Source organism: Notolepis coatsorum (genome assembly GCF_963971535.1).
Source record: "Notolepis coatsorum genome assembly, chromosome: 5".
Classification (NCBI taxonomy): Eukaryota; Metazoa; Chordata; class Actinopteri; order Aulopiformes; family Paralepididae; genus Notolepis; species Notolepis coatsorum.
Window position 1 is genome coordinate 27,874,339 of NC_140169.1, and position 22,294 is coordinate 27,896,632.

General features: G+C 41.3%; 1 protein-coding gene across 1 annotated transcript in view; it reads right to left on the minus strand.

Annotated features, from left to right (window-relative positions):
- LOC311228136 (titin-like) overlaps positions 1–22,294 on the minus strand; it is a gene marked incomplete at its 5' end in the record, with an annotated part of 313,904 nt that overhangs the window by 107,908 nt on the left and 183,702 nt on the right. The window contains 22 exons of the mRNA XM_084314051.1: positions 40–345; positions 814–1,116; positions 1,242–1,523; positions 1,815–1,965; positions 4,746–4,969; positions 5,404–5,718; positions 5,995–6,294; positions 6,556–6,852; positions 7,253–7,349; positions 8,410–8,630; positions 9,805–9,952; positions 10,926–11,077; positions 11,843–11,972; positions 12,179–12,360; positions 13,310–13,618; positions 14,561–14,675; positions 15,487–15,801; positions 17,580–17,815; positions 18,269–18,577; positions 19,451–19,759; positions 20,948–21,244; positions 21,380–21,655. Coding sequence (XP_084170177.1) covers positions 40–345; positions 814–1,116; positions 1,242–1,523; positions 1,815–1,965; positions 4,746–4,969; positions 5,404–5,718; positions 5,995–6,294; positions 6,556–6,852; positions 7,253–7,349; positions 8,410–8,630; positions 9,805–9,952; positions 10,926–11,077; positions 11,843–11,972; positions 12,179–12,360; positions 13,310–13,618; positions 14,561–14,675; positions 15,487–15,801; positions 17,580–17,815; positions 18,269–18,577; positions 19,451–19,759; positions 20,948–21,244; positions 21,380–21,655 — 5,274 coding nt within the window. The remainder of the gene's footprint in view (positions 1–39; positions 346–813; positions 1,117–1,241; positions 1,524–1,814; positions 1,966–4,745; positions 4,970–5,403; positions 5,719–5,994; positions 6,295–6,555; positions 6,853–7,252; positions 7,350–8,409; positions 8,631–9,804; positions 9,953–10,925; positions 11,078–11,842; positions 11,973–12,178; positions 12,361–13,309; positions 13,619–14,560; positions 14,676–15,486; positions 15,802–17,579; positions 17,816–18,268; positions 18,578–19,450; positions 19,760–20,947; positions 21,245–21,379; positions 21,656–22,294) is intronic.

Consider the following 22,294-nt stretch of genomic DNA (forward strand, 5'->3'; position numbering starts at 1 on the left):
AAGATAATTTACACAAAGATTATGAGTGAAAACACTCACCTAGCTCGTCTTTGCACTGGATGGGTTTGGTGCCGAAGGAAGGCTTGCCCTGGCCCACCACGTTAACGGCAGACACTCTGAACTCGTGGCTGGAGCCGTCCTTCAGCCCCACGTGGGTGAACTTCCTCTCCAGCAGGTTCTCCTCTCCGGCGACGCGGACGTAGCTGTCCTTGCCGACCAGACGGGCCTCCAGGACGTAGCCGGTAACCTCTGTGCCGCCGTCGTACTTAGGTGGTCTCCAGGCAACAGCGATGGAGTCCTTGGTGATGGCGGTCACATGCAGGTCCTCCGGACGCTCGGGCACAGCTGTCAGAGAAGATATGATGCCGTTACTTGTTAATAATCTATTTATTAATGCTGTTAATTGTTAATAATCTACTTTTTTATTAAAAGAAAGTATACATTAACAAAGGCATCTCAAAAGGAGAAAGATCAGGTGCACAAATAATCTGTAAATGTTCAAGGTTTCTCACAGTATCACTCTTGTGTTAAATAAAATGTATCTCAGCTTAAAGGGGAAATTCACCAAAAACAATGCCGATTTATTTTGCACATAATCTCACACACATAAAAAAAAAACTGTTTTGCACACATTCCTTTAGTTTGACAGTTTGAGAGTAAATGGATTTTAATATGGCCACCAGTGAGACTGGGAAGTGTAATCCTTGTGATGTGTTAATGTGAGAATAATCACAGATAAAAAAAAAAAACTCATCAGATCTATTTTGAATGCAGCAGGACAGTTAGGCTCCATGTTTCTCTAATCCGACTCACAGACGGGGTCCACGATGAGCACCATCTTCTCCGTGTCTGTGAAGGGTCCCATGCCGATGATGTTCTCAGCAGCGATTCTGAAGAAGTAACCCTTGAGGTCCAGCAGGCCCTGCACCACGGCGCTGTGTCTGGTCACGGTGGAGGAGACGGAGGTCCAGCCCATGCGGTCTGACTCCCTCTTCTCGATGATGTAGTTGGTGATGGCGGAGCCGCCGTCGTCCTCGGGAGAGGACCAGGTCAGCTTGCAGGAGTCTGTGGTCAGACTCTCCCCACTGAAGGGAAGACCCACTGGCCCGGGTACATCTGGGGGGGGGGGGGGGGAGAACAGACCCGTTATTGTGGAGGTAAATTAAACCAAATGTTCGACTCTATGTTCTTGACGGGTCCATTATTTAAGGTACATGGAGACTAAGGTACGGTTCCCTTACCCAGGACCTCCACGATGACCGCCTTCTTCCTCTCTCCTCCCTCGTTCTTGGCACAGAGGGTGTAGATGCCCTGGTGCTTCCTCACACACTGCTTGATGATCAGGGAGTTGGAGATGCCAGTTGTCTCCACCACGGCTTCTGTAGGCACCGGGCTGTCGTCTCTGGTCCAGGTGATCTCTGGAGCCGGCTTACCGGAGATGTAAGCAATGATACGGATGGTTGCACCAGCGTGGACAATGATCTTCTCCTTCACAGAGGCATCCAGGTCCATCTCAGGAGCAACTAGTGAGGAGAGGAGGGGATATGAAGGGAGGAGGAGAGGAGAGGATGAGAAGGGAGGAAAGGAGAGGAGAGGATGAGAAGGGAGGAAAAATCTGTCTCATCTGTCTCATTTTTAGCAATGTCTGCCCTCTTCACCTCTGCAACAAACAGAAATATCCTAAGAGATCTGTATGTAACCAGTCTACAACCTCTAGCACCATTAGAGATGATAAACCCCTCTAAGAGACACATATAGTAATTATATAGATATTTACAGCATATCGAATATATATATTTATAATTGGTTCTTACTCGTTCTGTCCTTGAGCTCGATGGCCTCAGACACCAGTCCTGGCTCTCCAACTCCGGCAGCATTGACGGCACAGACCCTGAAGAGGTAAACACCGCCTTCCTTCAGACCGGCGAGGACAAACTTGGTTCCTCTGATTTCCTTGTCTTTAGCCTGGAGAACACAGGGCATTATTCAGTTAATACCTACTAAATGTAATACACCCCTTGTCCTTTACCCTGGAGAACACAGGACATCATTCAGTTACTAAACTTAATACTCTCACATTATTCAGGTACCTACTAAACCTAATATTTAAAAGAGCAACTGACAGGCCAGTTAGCTTTAAACAGCATGTTAACAGCATGTTCCTCCAGACTCAGTGTGAGTTCAGATAGTTTAAACATGTTCCTCCAGACTCAGTGTGAGTTCAGATAGTTTAAACATGTTCCTCCAGACTCAGTGTGAGTTCAGATAGTTTAAACATGTTCCTCCAGACTCAGTGTGAGTTCAGATAGTTTAAACATGTTCCTCCAGACTCAGTGTGAGTTCAGATAGTTTAAACATGTTCCTCCAGACTCAGTGTGAGTTCAGATAGTTTAAACATGTTCCTCCAGACTCAGTGTGAGTTCAGATAGTTTAAACATGTTCCTCCAGACTCAGTGTGAGTTCAGATAGTTTAAACATGTTCCTCCAGACTCAGTGTGAGTTCAGATAGTTTAAACATGTTCCTCCAGACTCAGTGTGAGTTCAGATAGTTTAAACATGTTCCTCCAGACTCAGTGTGAGTTCAGATAGTTTAAACATGTTCCTCCAGACTCAGTGTGAGTTCAGATAGTTTAAACATGTTCCTCCAGACTCAGTGTGAGTTCAGATAGTTTAAACATGTTCCTCCAGACTCAGTGTGAGTTCAGATAGTTTAAACATGTTCCTCCAGACTCAGTGTGAGTTCAGATAGTTTAAACATGTTCCTCCAGACTCAGTGTGAGTTCAGATAGTTTAAACATGTTCCTCCAGACTCAGTGTGAGTTCAGATAGTTTAAACATGTTCCTCCAGACTCAGTGTGAGTTCAGATAGTTTAAACATGTTCCTCCAGACTCAGTGTGAGTTCAGATAGTTTAAACATGTTCCTCCAGACTCAGTGTGAGTTCAGATAGTTTAAACATGTTCCTCCAGACTCAGTGTGAGTTCAGATAGTTTAAACATGTTCCTCCAGACTCAGTGTGAGTTCAGATAGTTTAAACATGTTCCTCCAGACTCAGTGTGAGTTCAGATAGTTTAAACATGTTCCTCCAGACTCAGTGTGAGTTCAGATAGTTTAAACATGTTCCTCCAGACTCAGTGTGAGTTCAGATAGTTTAAACATGTTCCTCCAGACTCAGTGTGAGTTCAGATAGTTTAAACATGTTCCTCCAGACTCAGTGTGAGTTCAGATAGTTTAAACATGTTCCTCCAGACTCAGTGTGAGTTCAGATAGTTTAAACATGTTCCTCCAGACTCAGTGTGAGTTCAGATAGTTTAAACATGTTCCTCCAGACTCAGTGTGAGTTCAGATAGTTTAAACATGTTCCTCCAGACTCAGTGTGAGTTCAGATAGTTTAAACATGTTCCTCCAGACTCAGTGTGAGTTCAGATAGTTTAAACATGTTCCTCCAGACTCAGTGTGAGTTCAGATAGTTTAAACATGTTCCTCCAGACTCAGTGTGAGTTCAGATAGTTTAAACATGTTCCTCCAGACTCAGTGTGAGTTCAGATAGTTTAAACATGTTCCTCCAGACTCAGTGTGAGTTCAGATAGTTTAAACATGTTCCTCCAGACTCAGTGTGAGTTCAGATAGTTTAAACATGTTCCTCCAGACTCAGTGTGAGTTCAGATAGTTTAAACATGTTCCTCCAGACTCAGTGTGAGTTCAGATAGTTTAAACATGTTCCTCCAGACTCAGTGTGAGTTCAGATAGTTTAAACATGTTCCTCCAGACTCAGTGTGAGTTCAGATAGTTTAAACATGTTCCTCCAGACTCAGTGTGAGTTCAGATAGTTTAAACATGTTCCTCCAGACTCAGTGTGAGTTCAGATAGTTTAAACATGTTCCTCCAGACTCAGTGTGAGTTCAGATAGTTTAAACATGTTCCTCCAGACTCAGTGTGAGTTCAGATAGTTTAAACATGTTCCTCCAGACTCAGTGTGAGTTCAGATACAGAACATACACTCCTGTAAAAACCCTTTCTTAAAGCCCTGTATTATATTTGGTAATGATTTATAATGTTTTTATTTATGTATCTTTAGATATTTTCTACTTTTTCTCCCCATTTTTCTATTTTTCTCCCATCCCAATTTCGTATTATCCAATTCTACCCTCCCCTGTCTCGAACGCTGTTAGACCATGCCTCCCACAGGCCGGCTGCAATGTGGACGAAGTCTTGCATCACGTGTCCCCTCCGGTACTCGAGGAGGCAGCCGTCGCATCTTTTCACCTGTACAGCGCGATCTCTCAGCGGCGAGGAGTAACGCGTGGGAGGGACACGCTGCCCCTGTTGCTTCCTGATTCTGTGGTACAGGCGCAACCACCGACCTGTAGGAGTCGCTGTCCACAACGTCCGATCCCCACCCACCGGCTTTCCCACCCCCTAACGACCAGCCAAGCCGGAAGCAATGCCGAGAGCTGAGTTCGAACCCAGCATCTCCTGCGTTAGTGGCGAGCGACTTGCCCACTGCGCCACTTTGCCGCCCTTGTATCTTTTGATTTTATGTAATGTTTGTAAATGTTGTTTTGGAAAAGCTCTGTAGTTTCATTACAGTTGAAGAAGGAATGATAAATGACCATTGAAGAAGGAATGATAAATGACAGTTGAAGAAGGAATGATAAATGACCATTGAAGAAGGAATGATAAATGACAGTTGAAGAAGGAATGATAAATGACCGTTGAAGAAGGAATGATAAATGACAGTTTCACCTTTTCCCATTCTTCCACTTCGGGTTCCTTCTCCTCCTCCTCCTCCTCACTGAGGAGCAGCTTCCTCTGGGCTTTCTTCTCATCCTCCTCCACGTTCACCTCCTTGAACTCCACAAAGTAGCCGGTCACCTTGGAGCCTCCGTCGATGGTGGGAGGGATCCATTCCAGATCAACAGTGGACTTGGACCAGTCGCTCACCTTGGGAGTTGGAGGGCCGGGAGGAGCTGGGAGACAGAAGAGACACAACCTTTTATTTAATGTTGTCTAAGATCTAAACCACAGCCTGATCTATAGTTAAGATCATATATAATATTATGATCTTATTGTACATATAGATGATGTATAATATTACCTCTTATCATACATATAGATCATATATAATATTATCTCTTATCATACATATAGATAACATATAATAGTATATCTTATACATATAGATAATATATAATATTATCTCTTATCATACATATAGATAATATTAACTAACTGTGTTTTGGATATACCATATTTCTCTTGACAGCTGGATGAAACTATACAAGTCTGGTCCATCTAGGATCTTATCATACTGCTTACAACAGAAGGTAGAATATAGCAATTGAAGGCATGTTGGGTGTGTTTAACTAACTAATGAACTATGTTTAGTCGTCCAGTCTCTTACTGATGGGGTCTCTACAGATGATGGGGTCAGAGGGCACGCTGGGCAAACCACAGCCGGCGGCATTTGCGGCCATAACTCTGAACTGGTAGGCGGCCCCCTCAAGCAGGCCCAGGACGTCCCAGTTGTTTCCGATGGGCAGGGCTTTGATGAGCTCGCGGTCGACGCGGGTCCAGCGCTTGCCGGTCGTCTCCTTCTTCTCAATGACGTAGCCGATGACAGAGGAACCACCGTCATACTCCGGCTCGTCCCAGTTCACCGTCATGGACTCCAGACACACCTCAGTGATGGTGGGCTTGTCACACTGGCCGGGCACAGCTGGAGACGAGTCAATGATGGTATAGTAAGCAATCAATAGTATTCAATCAATAATCACTGTGAACACTGGCTGAGGAGAGGAGAAGAAGAAGAAGAGGAGAGGAGTAGAGGAAGAATAAAAGAGAGGTGAGGAAGAAGAGAGTATAGGAAGAAGAGATGAGAGGTGAGGAGAGGAGATAAAGAGGAGAGGAGAGGAGAGGAGAGGAGAGGAGAGGAGAGGAGAGGAGAGGAGAGGAGAGGAGAGGAGAGGAGAGGAGAGGTCTCATAGTGACTTACTGAAGAGGTTCCTGGCTTTCTCCTGGTCGCTGTCCAGAGGAAGACCCACTCCAAACTTGTTCTGGGCCATGACTCTGAACTCATACAGGTGGTTCTCAGTCAGTCTGGTCACCACAAATTTACACTCCTTGACGTCGCTGGACACGTGCACCCAGGACTTCCTGTTGTCCTCACGCTTTTCAATGATGTAGTTAGTGATCTTGGAGCCGCCGTCGTCTTTAGGAGCGTCCCATGCCAGGCCGATCCTCTCGGAAAACACCTCAGTGAATTTGATGGGTCCGATGGGCTGGCCAGGGGGACCTGAGCACAGGACACAAGAAGAGGGTTTTATTGTAGCGGTGCTACATGTCAGTTCTTTCATAGTGTCAGCATGTGATGGTCTTTATAGCTGGGGTTCATATGATCAAGAGGACAAGACTGAAATAACGTTATTATAAGAAATATAATTAACTTTAATCAAATTAAAAAGAAAATGTTTTTTCTTTTCCCAATATTAATAAAATATTGCTCAAATGTTTCCTCCCTTCTATGTTTCCACCATGTGTATATTGCTATTGTCACCTAGGATGCTGAGGTTGATGTCCTTGGAGACGGTTCCCAGGCTGTTGCTCGCGGTCAGAGTGTACACAGCACTGTCATCTCTCTGAGCCTGCTGAACCACCAGGGTACATTTATCATGGGTGACCAGCTTGTTGATGTGTTTATCATAGTGGATGGCTGTCTTCTCCTCCGGCTTGGCCAGGGAAGCCTTCTGCCAGGTGAGGGTGGGGAACGGACAGCCGGCCACCTTGCCCACCACACTGACGTCACTGCCCTCCTCTCCCTCCATCGCCTCCTTCAGCACGATGGTGGGAGCGACTGGAGAGAGAGACACACACACACACACAGAGAGAGGGAGAAAGAGAGAGGGAGAAAGAGAGAGAGAGAGAAGGTCAAGTACTTCACATACTGTATAATGAAATTATTGTACAAGAACACCCTTTATAGGTTCAAGTACTTCACATATAATGTAATTATTGTACAATAACACCTTTTATAGGTTCAAGTACTTCACATATAATGTAATTATTGTACAAGAACACCTTTTATAGGTTCAAGTACTTCACATATAATGTAATTATTGTACAATAACACCTTTTATAGGTTCAAGTACTTTGCATTTAATTATTGAATGAATAACATGAAATTAAAAAGATTATGCTGGCAACAATGTGAAATGTTGTGTATCCATAACCAAAAACAGCTGTCAGTCACTCACATGTCTGGTCAACGATGACCAATGGGCCGGCGGTGGCGGATGATCTGCTAGGACCAGCTGCATTCACAGCCTTCACCTTGAACTCATACTCCACGCCCTGCAGAATAATATCAAATATATATATCATTCACAGCCTTCACCTTGAACTCATACTCCACGCTCCATTATACTCAATGTATAATATTGAGTTAGCTTTCAGATCCTCCATAATCCTCTATAAATGTTATTACAACATTATGTATATATATATATATATATATATATATATATATATATATATATATATATATATATATATATATATATATATATATATATATATATATATATACATAGTGTTGTAATAACATTTATAGAGGATTATGGAGGATCTGAAAGCTAACTCAATATTATACATTGAGTATAATGGAGCGTGGAGATATATATATATATATATATATATATATAGATATATATATATAACGTCACAGTGACCAATCGCAGCCACTCTTATTGTCTGGGATCAAATACGGCCACGCCCCATTCCCAGTAAAAAGTGGGAATCTCTAGAATGGGTTTTGGGCTACGTTGTATACAGAAGTGCCTCTCAAGGTGACAATAGACAACACTTTCTGTTGTCAGTAGATGGCAGCATTGGTTTAAAATTAAAAGGTGAAAATGTTGAAAACTACAACAATACATTTCCCAAGACCCTTAGCACAGGTCACTGGGATGCGTCTATTCTTCGACGTGATCTGAACAGCGTTAAACTATTACTGCGACCTCAATATAGCGACCGCGAATGGTAAACTAATTATCTTAACAAAAGTGCGCTGGTAGCGTTACATATGTTGTCTAAAGGGGGACATATGGTACAATTTAAGATTTTAATGATAATCTGCATATAAAGGACAACATAAAGCATTGTTAATTTGTAAGAAACCTCAAAACGGTAAGTAATATTCGCTATTGTTATGAAAATGTGATAGAATCCTATAAAAATGTGGACGCATTTGGTCTACGTTCCGTTATATATATATATATATATATATATATATATATATATATATATATATATATATATATATATATATATATATATATATATATATATATATATATATATATATAAATATATATATATATGCATATTATATTATCTTGAGTTAGCTACATACCTCTTTCAGATCCTCCACTATGAAGGTGAGTTCCTCCACATCTCTCTTGTTACACTGTTTCCAGGTCTCCTTCTCTGTGCCGCTGGTATCCCAGCTCAGACGCTCGATGATGTAGTGTTTGATGGGTGAACCTCCATTGTTCTTGGGAGCATCCCAGGTCAGGGTCACGGTGCTCTTAGTCACAAGGTTGATTTTAACCTTGGTGGGGGGGTCGGGGGCGTCTGAAGGAGGGAGATGAGAGGGTACCTTTGGTTAGAAAATCGGTAAGCTTTAAGCTTAAAGGTCCTTTAGATCAATTTCTTTATGTAGACAAAAAAAAGAATCCACAGAGCTTTTAGCAAGGTGCAGAATAAAAGTATTGCTTTTCCCCCAAATAAATTGATTCATGAATTCATTGTTTAAACATTTTTGGTAGGTCCAAAATGAATGTTGCTTATATGTTGCGTGCATGTATCCCCTCCCTACTTCCCATCTCCCCACATGGAATGCACCTGATTGGATACACATGTTGCTAGTTGAGACATGCTGACATGCTGCTGCTCTAGTGGGACATCTAGTGGCTCAATGTTACCTATAGCACCTTTAAACTTTAAAGTCTATGGTCTAATGTTCATACCAACAGTATTACCTTGACATATGTTTAGATTAGATTCAAATGTATTGTCATTATACAGTACAACTACAGTACAACGAAAAGAGGGTTGGCATCCAACCACAGAGTGCAAATGTAACAGTAAAGTGCAATAGAAATATATAATGTACAGGTGATTAAACTGGATATAAAATATATAAATGAGTACTACTGAGTGCAAATCAGATGTATGTACAGTGTTATAGTATTATTATGTACAGTGATGAATATATAAAGACACTATGGTATTAACTCATACTGGCCAGTGGTATAACTAGTAAGAGTAGGTAAGGGATATATAGATATAGCATCTATTCTACAGGTATGTAAAAAGGATTATATGCAGGTATATACAGACAGATGTGAATAAATAAATATATATACTCTGTATGATAGCATGTACAATAATGCTGGGTATACCATATACATATATACCGTATATATATACGGTATATATGTATATGGTATACCCAGCATTATTGTACATGCTATCATACAGAGTTATATGGGTATATGCAGGTATAAATAGGTATATAGAAGGGATTCAGGGTTCCCACAGACATTGCAAAATGAAATTCAAGAACTTTCAAGTACTTTTCCACGCACTACTTTTCCAAGCACTTTAGGCACTTCAAGGACCTTGTGCGAACCCTGGGGATTATATGTAGGTAGTGTTAACTTGGACCTCTGTATCTTCACTAAAGAGTAAGAGCACATATCTAAGTAAACAGTAACGTGGCTGGAGGTGTGTGTGTGTGTCTTACAGATGGGGTCCCTGGCCTTGATGGGCTCCGAGGTGATGGTGAAGGGGCCGAAGCCCAGTCTGTTCTCGGCTCGGACCCTGAACAAGTACTCCTGGCCCTCCAGCAGACCTGGCACCACGAAGGCCTGGCTGGCACACGTCGCGTTCACCTGGAGACGACAGTCAGGTAATATATAGGTTTATATACTGTAGTTCACATTGATGTAGGACACAGAAAGTAGAGTGGAAGGTCAAATCAGGATGTACAGTTAGTTAGTTAGTTAGTTATTTATCTTTATTTGGAGGATAACAAATCCAGGTCCAGGTTTAGTTAGTGAGAGATGAATGTACCTTGGTCCAGGTCTAGTTAGTGACAGATTAATGTACCTTGGTCCAGGTCTAGTTAGTGAGAGATGAATGTACCTTGGTCCAGGTCTAGTTAGTGACAGATTAATGTACCTTGGTCCAGGTCTAGTTAGTGACAGATTAATGTACCTTGGTCCAGGTCTAGTTAGTGACAGATGAATGTACCTTGGTCCAGGTCTAGTTAGTGACAGATTAATGTACCTTGGTCCAGGTCTAGTTAGTGACAGATGAATGTACCTTGGTCCAGGTCTAGTTAGTGACAGATGAATGTACCTTGGTCCAGGTCTAGTTAGTGAGAGATGAATGTACCTTGGTCCAGGTCTAGTTAGTGACAGATGAATGTACCTTGGTCCAGGTCTAGTTAGTGACAGATGAATGTACCTTGGTCCAGGTCTAGTTAGTGACAGATGAATGTACATTGGTCCAGGTCTAGTTAGTGACAGATGAATGTACCTTGGTCCAGGTCTAGTTAGTGACAGATGAATGTACCTTGGTCCAGGTCTAGTTAGTGACAGATGAATGTACCTTGGTCCAGGTCTAGTTAGTGACAGATGAATGTACATTGGTCCAGGTCTAGTTAGTGACAGATGAATGTACCTTGGTCCAGGTCTAGTTAGTGACAGATGAATGTACCTTGGTCCAGGTCTAGTTAGTGACAGATGAATGTACCTTGGTCCAGGTCTAGTTAGTGACAGATGAATGTACCTTGGTCCAGGTCTAGTTAGTGACAGATGAATGTACCTTGGTCCAGGTCTAGTTAGTGACAGATGAATGTACCTTGGTCCAAGCCTTGTCAGTAATAGATCTCTTCTCTATGAAGTAGCTCTTGATCCTCTCTCCTCCGTCGCTGTCAGGTAGCTTCCAGATCAGCCTCATGGTTGCCCTGGTGACATCAGTCACCTTCAAATCCTTAGGAGCCCCAGGGACGTCTGGAGAGAGGAACACACTATGTATGACACCTCTAGCAGAGGACGGGATGGCTGGTCTAGACCATCTATCCAACTTAAATACCTACTAATCATCCTTAGCATTTGTTTCAGTGGGAATTAGGTGAATCAACATGCATGAATGGTCATTTGGCGGGTAGGTATCATCCATCATAGAGATAAAGCATGTTCTATGTTCTATATCTCTATACCATCCATCATAGAGATAAAGCATGTTCTATGTTCTATATCTCTATACCATCCATCATAGAGATAAAGCATGTTCTATGTTCTATATCTCTATACCATCCATTATAGAGATAAAGCATGTTCTATGTTCTATATCTCTATTCTGTCCATCATAGAGATAAAGCATGTTCTAATATCTCGATGCCGTCCACACATGGAACACCTGAGCATTATCAATATTCTTATAGTGTATCAAATATGCCACATGCAAAAGGTTTCTGAAAGATTGTATGTGGGCTGTTTTAATTTAGGTGTAGCTACCAGTGGAGCTGTTGTGAGGTGTACCAGTGGAGCTTGAAATTAGGCTATGAAAATTAGGCTGCCTCTAAATATAAAAATGAATTAAATAAGAATGGTTTGCTTCACTTAAAAAGAAAAAATATATATTTTTTTGAAAATTATATATAAAAAGAAATGTTGACTCTGACATGAAAATCGAATGTAGAGACTGGCACGATTATTCGAAAATGTGAATATTCGAACTCATCCCTAGTTGTGAGGTGTACCAGTGGAGCGTACCGAGGACGTTAACTCGAACGTTGATGTGTTTAGTTCCCTTCTTGTTCTTGGCTGTGATGGTGTAGCGTCCGGAGTGGGTCCTCAGAGAGACAGGGACGGTCACCACAGAAGTGGTGTCTGTAGACTCAAGCTGAAAACACACAATATCACGTTCATCTCTCAACAACATTACAAGAGGTAATCATAAAATGTTCCATATTCAAATATGACCACCACTTTAGGAGAACGTTAATCATGTACTGTACATCTATGTGTATCAGCTTGAGGGATTGTCAGGGTACAAAGGATTTAACAGAAACTATTCAATGCGTTCCCCTCACTAACTGCAGCCGCTACCTCAGAATCAACAGGCAACGTGTGCAGCTTGTTCTTCTTGTGTTTCTTGGCTTTGCCATCAAACTCCCAGGTAACCTTGGGAACAGGGAAGCCCTTGACGATGGCGGGGATCCTGAATGCATCTCCAGCTTTGACGTAGAGCAGGTCATCCATCAGCATGTCGATGGAGAGCTTTGGCTCAACTGAAACAGGATCAGAAAAAATACAATATTATATTATATAACATATAACGGTCATACAAATATGAAAATCTGTCAAATAAATCTAGAGGTAAGTGAAAGTTGTCAAAGTGTAACTGAGGTAATATGGATTTTGTTGCAGATTTAATTTAGCAGTTTAACAATCATTTTAAATGGATTGCATTTTGACAGCAACCCTCCCAATCCTGCTGATCTGTGGCTGATTTAGCCCCTTTCGTGACTGTGATGCACCGAGTGAATCCACAGTCACTCTCAGCCACGCCGCGACCAGGCTAAAAAGAAACTACCAAGCGTGATCGGGGGGCTCGGGGTGGGTCAAAAATATATCAGATATGAATTTCAAAGATACCCAGCATACAATATGGGTTTAACACAGCTTTACAGTGGGGTCTGGAAGCTCGGAGTTGCTAATAAACAGTTTAAATCATTGTTACAAAACGAGTGGTACTTACAGAGCGAGCCGTCTATTTCCGCCATTGGTGTCACCGTGCATGCGCACCAGGCATTTGGGTATCTTTGAAATTCATATCTGATATATTTTTGACCCACCCCGAGCCCCCCGATCATGCTTGGTAGTTTCTTTTTAGCCTGGTCGCAGCGTAGCGGAGAGTGACTGTGGATTCACTCGGTGCATCACAGTCACGAAAGGGGCTATGGCTGATTATGTTAATAACTCATTCTAAACAGGTCATCTGAGACAGATTATGTTAATAACTCACATTCTAAATAGGTAATCGGAGACAGATTATGTTAATAACTCACATTCTAAATAGGTAATCGGAGACAGATTATGTTAATAACTCATTCTAAACAGGTCATCTGAGACAGATTATGTTAATAACTCACATTCTAAATAGGTAATCGGAGACAGATTATGTTAATAACTCATATTCTAAACAGGTCATCTGAGACAGATTTAGAGTCATCTCACCATAGACCTCCTCCACCAGCACGTCTTCAGTTCGGGGGCTCGGGTCGGACTCTCCGATGTCATTGATGGCAATGATCCTGAAGCGGTAGCGCTTGCGCTCCCTGAGGCCGGGCACGGTGAATTCGGTTTGGGGACAGAGGCACTTGGCATCATTGAGGGGATTCCACTTGGAGGTGCCCTCATCCTGGATCTGGACCAGGTAGCCGGTGATGGGGCTGCCACCGTCATTCTCTGGGGCCTTCCAGCTCAGGGTGACGGTGGTCTTGCTCTTGTCAGACACCACAGGAGCAGCTGGCATGCTGGGAGAAGCTGAAGGACAGGCATGGAGAGAGACCTGTTAATGACCTAACAACTCTATTATAGACAATCAAATATGACATGAAATAGATAACAAGCATATAGAATGACCCTGATCCCACCACCTAAACACATCCAACATGTTATAGTGTTACATATAAACTCTCTGTCTTTATAGGTACAGTGTTATAGACAAACTATGTCTTTATAGGTACAGTGTTATAGACAAACTATGTCTTTATAGGTACAGTGTTATAGACAAACTATGTCTTTATAGGTACAGTGTTATAGACAAACTATGTCTTTATAGGTACAGTGTTATAGACAAACTATGTCTTTATAGGTACAGTGTTATAGACAAACTATGTCTTTATAGGTAGTGTTATAGACAAACTATGTCTTTATAGGTACAGTGTTATAAACAAACTATGTCTTTATAGGTACAGTGTTATAGACAAACTATGTCTTTATAGGTAGTGTTATAGACAAACTATGTCTTTATAGGTACAGTGTTATAGACAAACTATGTCTTTATAGGTACAGTGTTATAGACAAACTATGTCTTTATAGGTAGTGTTATAGACAAACTATGTCTTTATAGGTACAGTGTTATAAACAAACTATGTCTTTATAGGTACAGTGTTATAGACAAACTATGTCTTTATAGGTACAGTGTTATAGACAAACTATGTCTTTATAGGTACAGTGTTATAGACAAACTATGTCTTTATAGGTACAGTGTTATAGACAAACTATGTCTTTATAGGTAGTGTTATAGACAAACTATGTCTTTATAGGTACAGTGTTATAGACAAACTATGTCTTTATAGGTACAGTGTTATAGACAAACTATGTCTTTATAGGTACAGTGTTACATATAAACTCTCTGTCTTCATAGGTACAGTGTTATAGATAAAGGTATTTATCTTATCTATAACCCTTATATCTACTCACTGATGGGGTCCACGGCGAAGGCGGAGTCGGAGGGGGAGCTGAAAGGACCCATTCCTGCTGAGTTACAGGCTGCTACTCTGAACTCGTACTCTAATCCTTCAAACAGACGTGTCGCCTGGTAGACAGACAGACAGACAGACAGACAGACAGACAGACAGACAGACAGACAGACAGACAGACAGACAGACAGGTAGATAGACAGGTAGATAGACAGGTAGATAGACAGGTAGATAGACAGGTAGACAGGCGGATGGACAGAAAGACAGGAAAATAAGAGCATGATTAAAAATGGCCTCAACCCTGCCCCCCCAGGCAAACAGAAGTAATTGTGCAAGTAGCAACACAGGAAAATAGATTATTATATAATAAACTAACAACAATATTATTATTATTATTATTATTATTATTATTATTATTATTATTATAGAATACACTATATTATTATATAATAAACTAACAACAATAATATGGTTATTATAGAATACACTATATTATTATATAATACACTAACATAGTCAGGCAATATATATAACAGCAATAATCGTTTATAATACACTAACAACAATACTATTATATAATACACTAACAATAATAATAGTATTATCATATAATACACAAAAAATAAATATTATTATTATTATTATTATTATTATAAAATACATTAGTCATTTTGTAGCAGCAAAACCTTTAGTGAGACAGGAGGTACATTTTGAAGTAATTCGTCTCTGTTTCACTATTGGTGCAGTTACTGCCATTAGCCTTAGATTTATTTGATTTGATTATTTATTTATTTATTTATTGATTGATTGGTTGTATTATTTTATTCAAATTCAGTTTTCTGAGTAAATCAAATACATTTATAAATATCTCTTCTTTTCTAATTCCCTCTCCTCTCCTCCTTCGTGTATTTAGTAAAGGCAGTGTACCTGGTAATCCCAGCCCTTCATGCCTCTCTTAGTGACCATGATCTTGTTGACCTTGGACCAGTAGGTGGTTCCCTTCTCTCTCTTCTCCAGCCAGTAGCCGGTGATCTTCGTGCCTCCGGTGTCCCTGGGCGGCTCCCAGCCGACAGTCATGGTTGTGGTGGAATATTCAGAGATCTTGGGTTTCTCTGGGGCTCCAGGTAGACTGAGAGGATCAATGATCTGGACCTGCTCTGAGACGCAGGGGTCAGAGATCCCATTATGGTTCACTGCTTTGACCCGGAACATGTACGTCTTGGTGGTTTCCAGGTTCCACACCTAGGAGGGGAGGGGAGGAGGGGAGGGGAGGGGGGAGAGGAGGGGGGAGAGGAGGAGAGGGTTAGAGAGTCAGTCTCCAAACATTTAGTCCAATAGAAACACACTTTGGAGCCATATTTAGCCCCTTTCTGAGTAAGTTAGTATGAAGTTATTGGTATCATGATAGTAAGCTAGTATGAAGTGATTGGTATCATGATAGTAAGCTAATATGAAGTGATTGGTATCATGATAGTAAGCTAATATGAAGTGATTGGTATCATGATAGTAAACTAGTATGAAGTGATTGGTATTATGATAGTAAGCTAGTATGAAGTGATTGGTATCATGATAGTAAGCTAATATGAAGTGATTGGTATCATTATAGTAATCTAATATGAAGTGATTGGTATCATGATAGTAAGCTAATATGAAGTGATTGGTATCATGATAGTAAGCTATAATGAAGTGATTGGTATCATGATAGTAAGCTAATATGAAGTGATTTGTATCATGATAGTAAGCTAGTATGAAGTGATTGGTATCATGATAGTAAGCTAATATGAAGTGATTGGTATCATGATAGTAAGCTAGTATGAAGTGATTAGTATCATGATAGTAAGCTAATATGAAGTGATTGGTATCATGATAGTAAGCTATAATGAAGTGATTGGTATCATGATAGTAAGCTAATATGAAGTGATTTGTATCATGATAGTAAGCTAGTATGAAGTGATTGGTATCATGATAGTAAGCTAATATGAAGTGATTGGTATCATGATAGTAAGCTAATATGAAGTGATTGGTATCATGATAGTAAGCTAATATGAAGTGATTGGTATCATGATAGTAAGCTAATATGAAGTGATTGGTATCATGATAGTAAGCTATAATGAAGTGATTGGTATCATGATAGTAAGCTAATATGAAGTGATTGGTATCATGATAGTAAGCTAATATGAAGTGATTGGTATCATGATAGTAAACTAGTATGAAGTGATTGGTATTATGATAGTAAGCTAGTATGAAGTGATTGGTATCATGATAGTAAGCTAGTATGAAGTGATTGGTATCATGATAGTAAGCTAATATGAAGTGATTGGTATCATGATAGTAAGCTATAATGAAGTGATTGGTATCATGATAGTAAGCTAATATGAAGTGATTTGTATCATGATAGTAAGCTAGTATGAAGTGATTGGTATCATGATAGTAAGCTAGTATGAAGTGATTGGTATTATGATAGTAAGCTAGTATGAAGTGATTGGTATCATGATAGTAAGCTAATATGAAGTGATTGGTATCATTATAGTAAGCTAATATGAAGTGATTGGTATCATGATAGTAAGCTAGTATGAAGTGATTGGTATCATGATAGTAAGCTAGTATGAAGTGATTAGTATCATGATAGTAAGCTAGTATGAAGTGATTTGTATCATGATAGTAAGCTAGTATGAAGTGATTGGTATCATGATAGTAAGCTATAATGAAGTGATTAGTATCATGATAGTAAGCTAGTATGAAGTGATTTGTATCATGATAGTAAGCTAGTATGAAGTGATTGGTATCATGATAGTAAGCTAGTATGAAGTGATTGGTATCATGATAGTAAGCTAGTATGAAGTGATTGGTATCATGATAGTAAGCTAGTATGAAGTGATGATATCGGAAATTCGATATTGACCACTAATATATAATGTTTATATGTTTCTATATCATGAAAATGTGTGTTTATCTTTCCCCCTTTTCCATCCACACCACCATTCATATATTTCATAATCAGCTAACTCCCTGCTACTGACCCCAAACTTCTTCTCCAGGACGCTGTTGCAGGCCTCCTCCCACGGAGCCTCTGCTGGAGCCTCCTGGCCCTCCTCGCCCTCCTCCACCGCTGGCGCCTCCGGCAACACCTCCTTCTTCTCCAAGATGTAATGGGTCACCTCACTGAAACCATCTTCCAATGGAACGTCCCACTGGACCATGCAGTACCCTGCCTTTATGTTGGACATTGTAATGTTCCTGGGAGGAGTGGGGCGGTCTGGTGTCAGAGGAGAGGAGAAAATAGGAGAGGGGAGAGGGGGAGGAGAAGAGAGGAGGAAAGAAGAGGAGTGGAGAAGAGAAGAGGAGAGGAGAAGACAAGAGGAGAGAGGAGAGGAGAGACGATGAGAGGAAAAGAGAAGAGGAGAGAGGGGGGAGGAGAGGAGAAGAGAAGATGAGAAAAGAGTAGAGTAGATGGGATTAGATGGAGGTGAATCTTACCTTAGCTTAACTAATAAGTTATGGTTCACTCACACCATGACTGTGGTTGGCTGAGCCCATGTTATCTTACTTTATCTCATATTGCCATATCTTATCTATGTTATCTTATCTTATATTGCCATACCTTATCTTAGCTAATAGGACTCACCCATGACTATGATGGTGGTGGTATGGGTGGCTGTGCCCATAGTATCTTATTTTATCTTACCTTATCTTAGCTAGTAGGACTCACCCATGACTATGATGGTGGTGGTATGGGTGGCTATGCCCATGGTGTTGGTGGCAGACACTATGTAGGTGCCCCTGTCTCTGCGGTTGGCACAGGGGATGGTCAGGCCGGTCTTGCAGTTCAGTCTGCCAGTCTCCACCGTCTCGACCTTCAGGGCCTCTGTGGACTCTTCAATCACCACGTCGTCTTTAGTCCACTCCACCTTGGGGATGGGCAGACCCAGGATGTCAGCGGGGATCTCGATGCACGCGCCCTTCATCACTGCGATGTGGTCTCCCTTGAAGTGTTTCAGCATGTGGATCTCAGGGTAAACTAAGAGAGGATAAGAAGAGGAGGAGAGAAAAGAAAAGAGAGTAGAGGAAGAGGAGGAGAGAAGAGAGGACAAGAGAAGAGATGAAGAGGAGGATAGAAGAGAGGAGATGAAGAAGAGAGAAGAGAGGAATTACTCTTATGTCACTACAGAAATGTATATATAAATGTATATACTTCTAAATAGATTTTCTTTATATCATGAATTTCTTTTCAGGAGTATAATACGTAAGGGATAATGTATAGCTACGAGGTCATTGTCGCAAAATAATTGACGGACACGGAGTTTCAAATACAGAGGCGCCTCGCCAAGGTGTTTTAAACGTCAGTGAAGGTCAATTATTTTGCGACAATGATCGAGTATAGCTATACATTATCCCGCTTATTACATGGCCAACTTACTAACAATATACCTAATTCATTTTACATCGACATCGACAAGATGAGATCAAATGCAGACGCAGTTCTGTTCTTTCGCTCCCGCTGTCATCGTCACACACACTCCGCTGTCAGTGCAGCCGGCAGGTGTGTCTGATTGGCTGCACTGATGCAGTGTGTCAGTGGGCTTGATTGCGAACAGCTGCGCACAGCGGTCATTATTGTTCGGCAGAGGTCCGTTATCGAGTAATAACGGACCCCTGACGAGCGCTATTGACCAATCACAAGCAAGCATTTTGGCGAATGTGAAAACGCCATGTAATAAACTACTATAATGTATACTACTATAATGTACAGTAAACTACTATAATGTATACTACTATAATGTACAGTAAACTACTATAATGTATACTACTATAATGTACAGTAAACTACTATAATGTATACTACTATAATGGCAACACGATGAAAGTGAGGTGAGAGCAGCAGCTACTGTACCTTCATCATCCACAACAATGACGGACATGGGGAGGGAGTAGTCGCTCTCTCCTATCAGGTTAGTGCACTTGATCCTGAACTCGTACATCCAGTCTTCATCCAGGCCCTTCACCGTCATGATGTGGAGCTGGTCGGGGGAGATCTCTATCTCTGTGTTACAGGGCTCAAAGGCCTTGTCCTGTCTTCTCTTCTCCACGAAGTAGCCAATGATGGGGCTGCCGCCGTCGTTACGGGGAGGCCTCCAGGTCAGCGTGACCGATTCCTTAGTCCTCTCTGAGTAGTGGAACTTCTCTGGGCAGCTAGGTGTAGCTGGAGGGGGTGAGAGGTCAGTCAGAGGCCATTCATAGAAATGACATACCTGTATGTCATTCAGAGCTTCAGAGGGCAATATATATATATATCACATCTTCTGCATGTCTTCTCTTACAATCAGCTTTATTAAATACTATGTTTCAGTTTCATTGAATACTAAGTTTCAGCTTGATTAAATACTATGCTTAAGCTTTATTAAATTCTATGTTTAAGCTTTATTAAATACTACATTTCAACTTTATTAAACACTACGTTTCAGCTTTATTAAATACTATGTTTCAGCTTTATTAAACACTACGTTTCATCTTTATTAAATACTATGTTTCAGCTTTATTAAATACTACGTTTCAGCTGTATTAAATACTACGTTTCAGCTGTATTAAATACTACGTTTCAGCTTTATTAAATACTATGTTTCAGCTGTATTAAATACTATGTTTCAGCTGTATTAAATACTATGTTTCAGCTTTATTAAACACTACGTTTCAGCTGTATTAAATACTATGTTTCAGCTTTATTAAACACTACGTTTCAGCTGTATTAAATACTATGTTTCAGCTGTATTAAACACTACGTTTCAGCTGTATTAAACACTACGTTTCAGCTGTATTAAACACTACGTTTCAGCTGTATTAAATACTATGTTTCAGCTTTATTAAACACTACGTTTCAGCTGTATTAAACACTACGTTTCAGCTTTATTGAATACTACGTTTCAGCTTTATTGAATACCATGTTTAAGCTTTATTAAACACTACGTTTCAGCTGTATTAAATACTATGCTTAAGCTTTATTAAACACTACGTTTCAGCTTTATTAAATGCCATGTTTAAGCTGTATTGAATACAATATATTAAGCTTACTAAGATTCAGGATATTAGACTTACTAGTCTTCAGGCTGAGCAACTATCTAACTACTGCAGGCTAATTAGGGTTCAGGATATTAGGCTAATTAGGGTTCAGGATATTAGGCTTACTAAGGTTCAGGCTGAGCAACTATCTAACTACTGCAGGCTTACTAGGCTTCAGGATATTAGGCTAATTAGGGTTCAGGATATTAGGCTAATTAGGGTTCAGGATATTAGGCTAATTAGGGTTCAGGATATTAGGCTAATTAGGGTTCAGGATATTAGGCTTACTAATGTTCAGGCTGAGCAACTATCTAACTCCATCATGCAGGCTCACCCAGAGCGTCCATGGCTATGATCGGGGGCAGCTCCAGGGGGGGTCCCAAGCCGTACTTATTCTTGGCGAAGACTCTGAGCACATACTCCACACCCTCCACGATGCCGTTACTACACTCGCACTTGGAGGAGAGCGTCTCAATTGGCTGTCTCCAGGTGCTCCTGTTTGATTCCCTCCTCTCCACCAAGAAGCCTGTGACGTCACTTCCTCCATCGTCCTCAGGCTCGTCCCAATTCAGGTAGATCATCCTGCGGGTGACTACCACAGGCCTCAGGTCTCTGACTATTCCAGGAGTATCTGAGAGAGAGAGACAAACAGAGAAAGAGAGAGACGCTCCCTATGTGAGCAACTAGATTCTGTAGAATCAAATAGAATAGAACAGAAGAGGCATGTTCTCCATATTTCCTCAGGCTAGTCCTCAGCCTCACTCACCTACGACATCGACTCTGCACCAAGCAGACATCTTGCCACTGGGGTTAACGACGGAGATGATGTATTTGCCACAGTCCTTCCGCTGGACGTTGGGGATGCAGAGGACGCTCTCTTTGCCATCCTCCAGAATCTCCACATGTGCTTCCAGCTTCTTGCCTTCTTTGGTCCAACCAATGCAGGGCATGGGACGCCCATGGACGATAGCGGGAAGACGGAGGGTCTCTCCTGCTCTGATGATTATGTCGCCAGACAGCTCCATATCAATAGAAGGCAACTCTGTAGAGTAGAACCACAAAGGAAGGTTCAGAGAGAGAACTTTTATATTGAGCAAAAACAGAGAGGAAGGTTCAGAGAGAAAACCTTTATACAGAGAGGAAGGTTCAGAGAGAGAACATCTCTACAGAGAGGAGGGTTCAGAGAGAGAACATCTATACAGAGAGGAGGGTTCAGAGAGAGAACCTCTCTACAGAGAGGAGGGTTCAGAGAGAGAACATCTCTACAGAGAGGAGGGTTCAGAGAGAGAACATCTCTACAGAGAGGAGGGTTCAGAGAGAGAACATCTCTACAGAGAGGAGGGTTCAGAGAGAGAACCTCTCTACAGAGAGGAGGGTTCAGAGAGAGAACATCTCTACAGAGTGGAGGGTTCAGAGAGAGAACATCTCTACAGAGAGGAGGGTTCAGAGAGAGAACATCTCTACAGAGAGGAGGGTTCAGAGAGAGAACATCTCTACAGAGAGGAGGGTTCAGAGAGAGAACATCTCTACAGAGAGGAGGGTTCAGAGAGAGAACATCTCTACAGAGAGGAGGGTTCAGAGAGAGAACATCTCTACAGAGAGGAAGGTTCAGAGAGAGAACATCTCTACAGAGAGGAGGGTTCAGAGAGAGAACATCTCTACAGAGAGGAGGGTTCAGAGA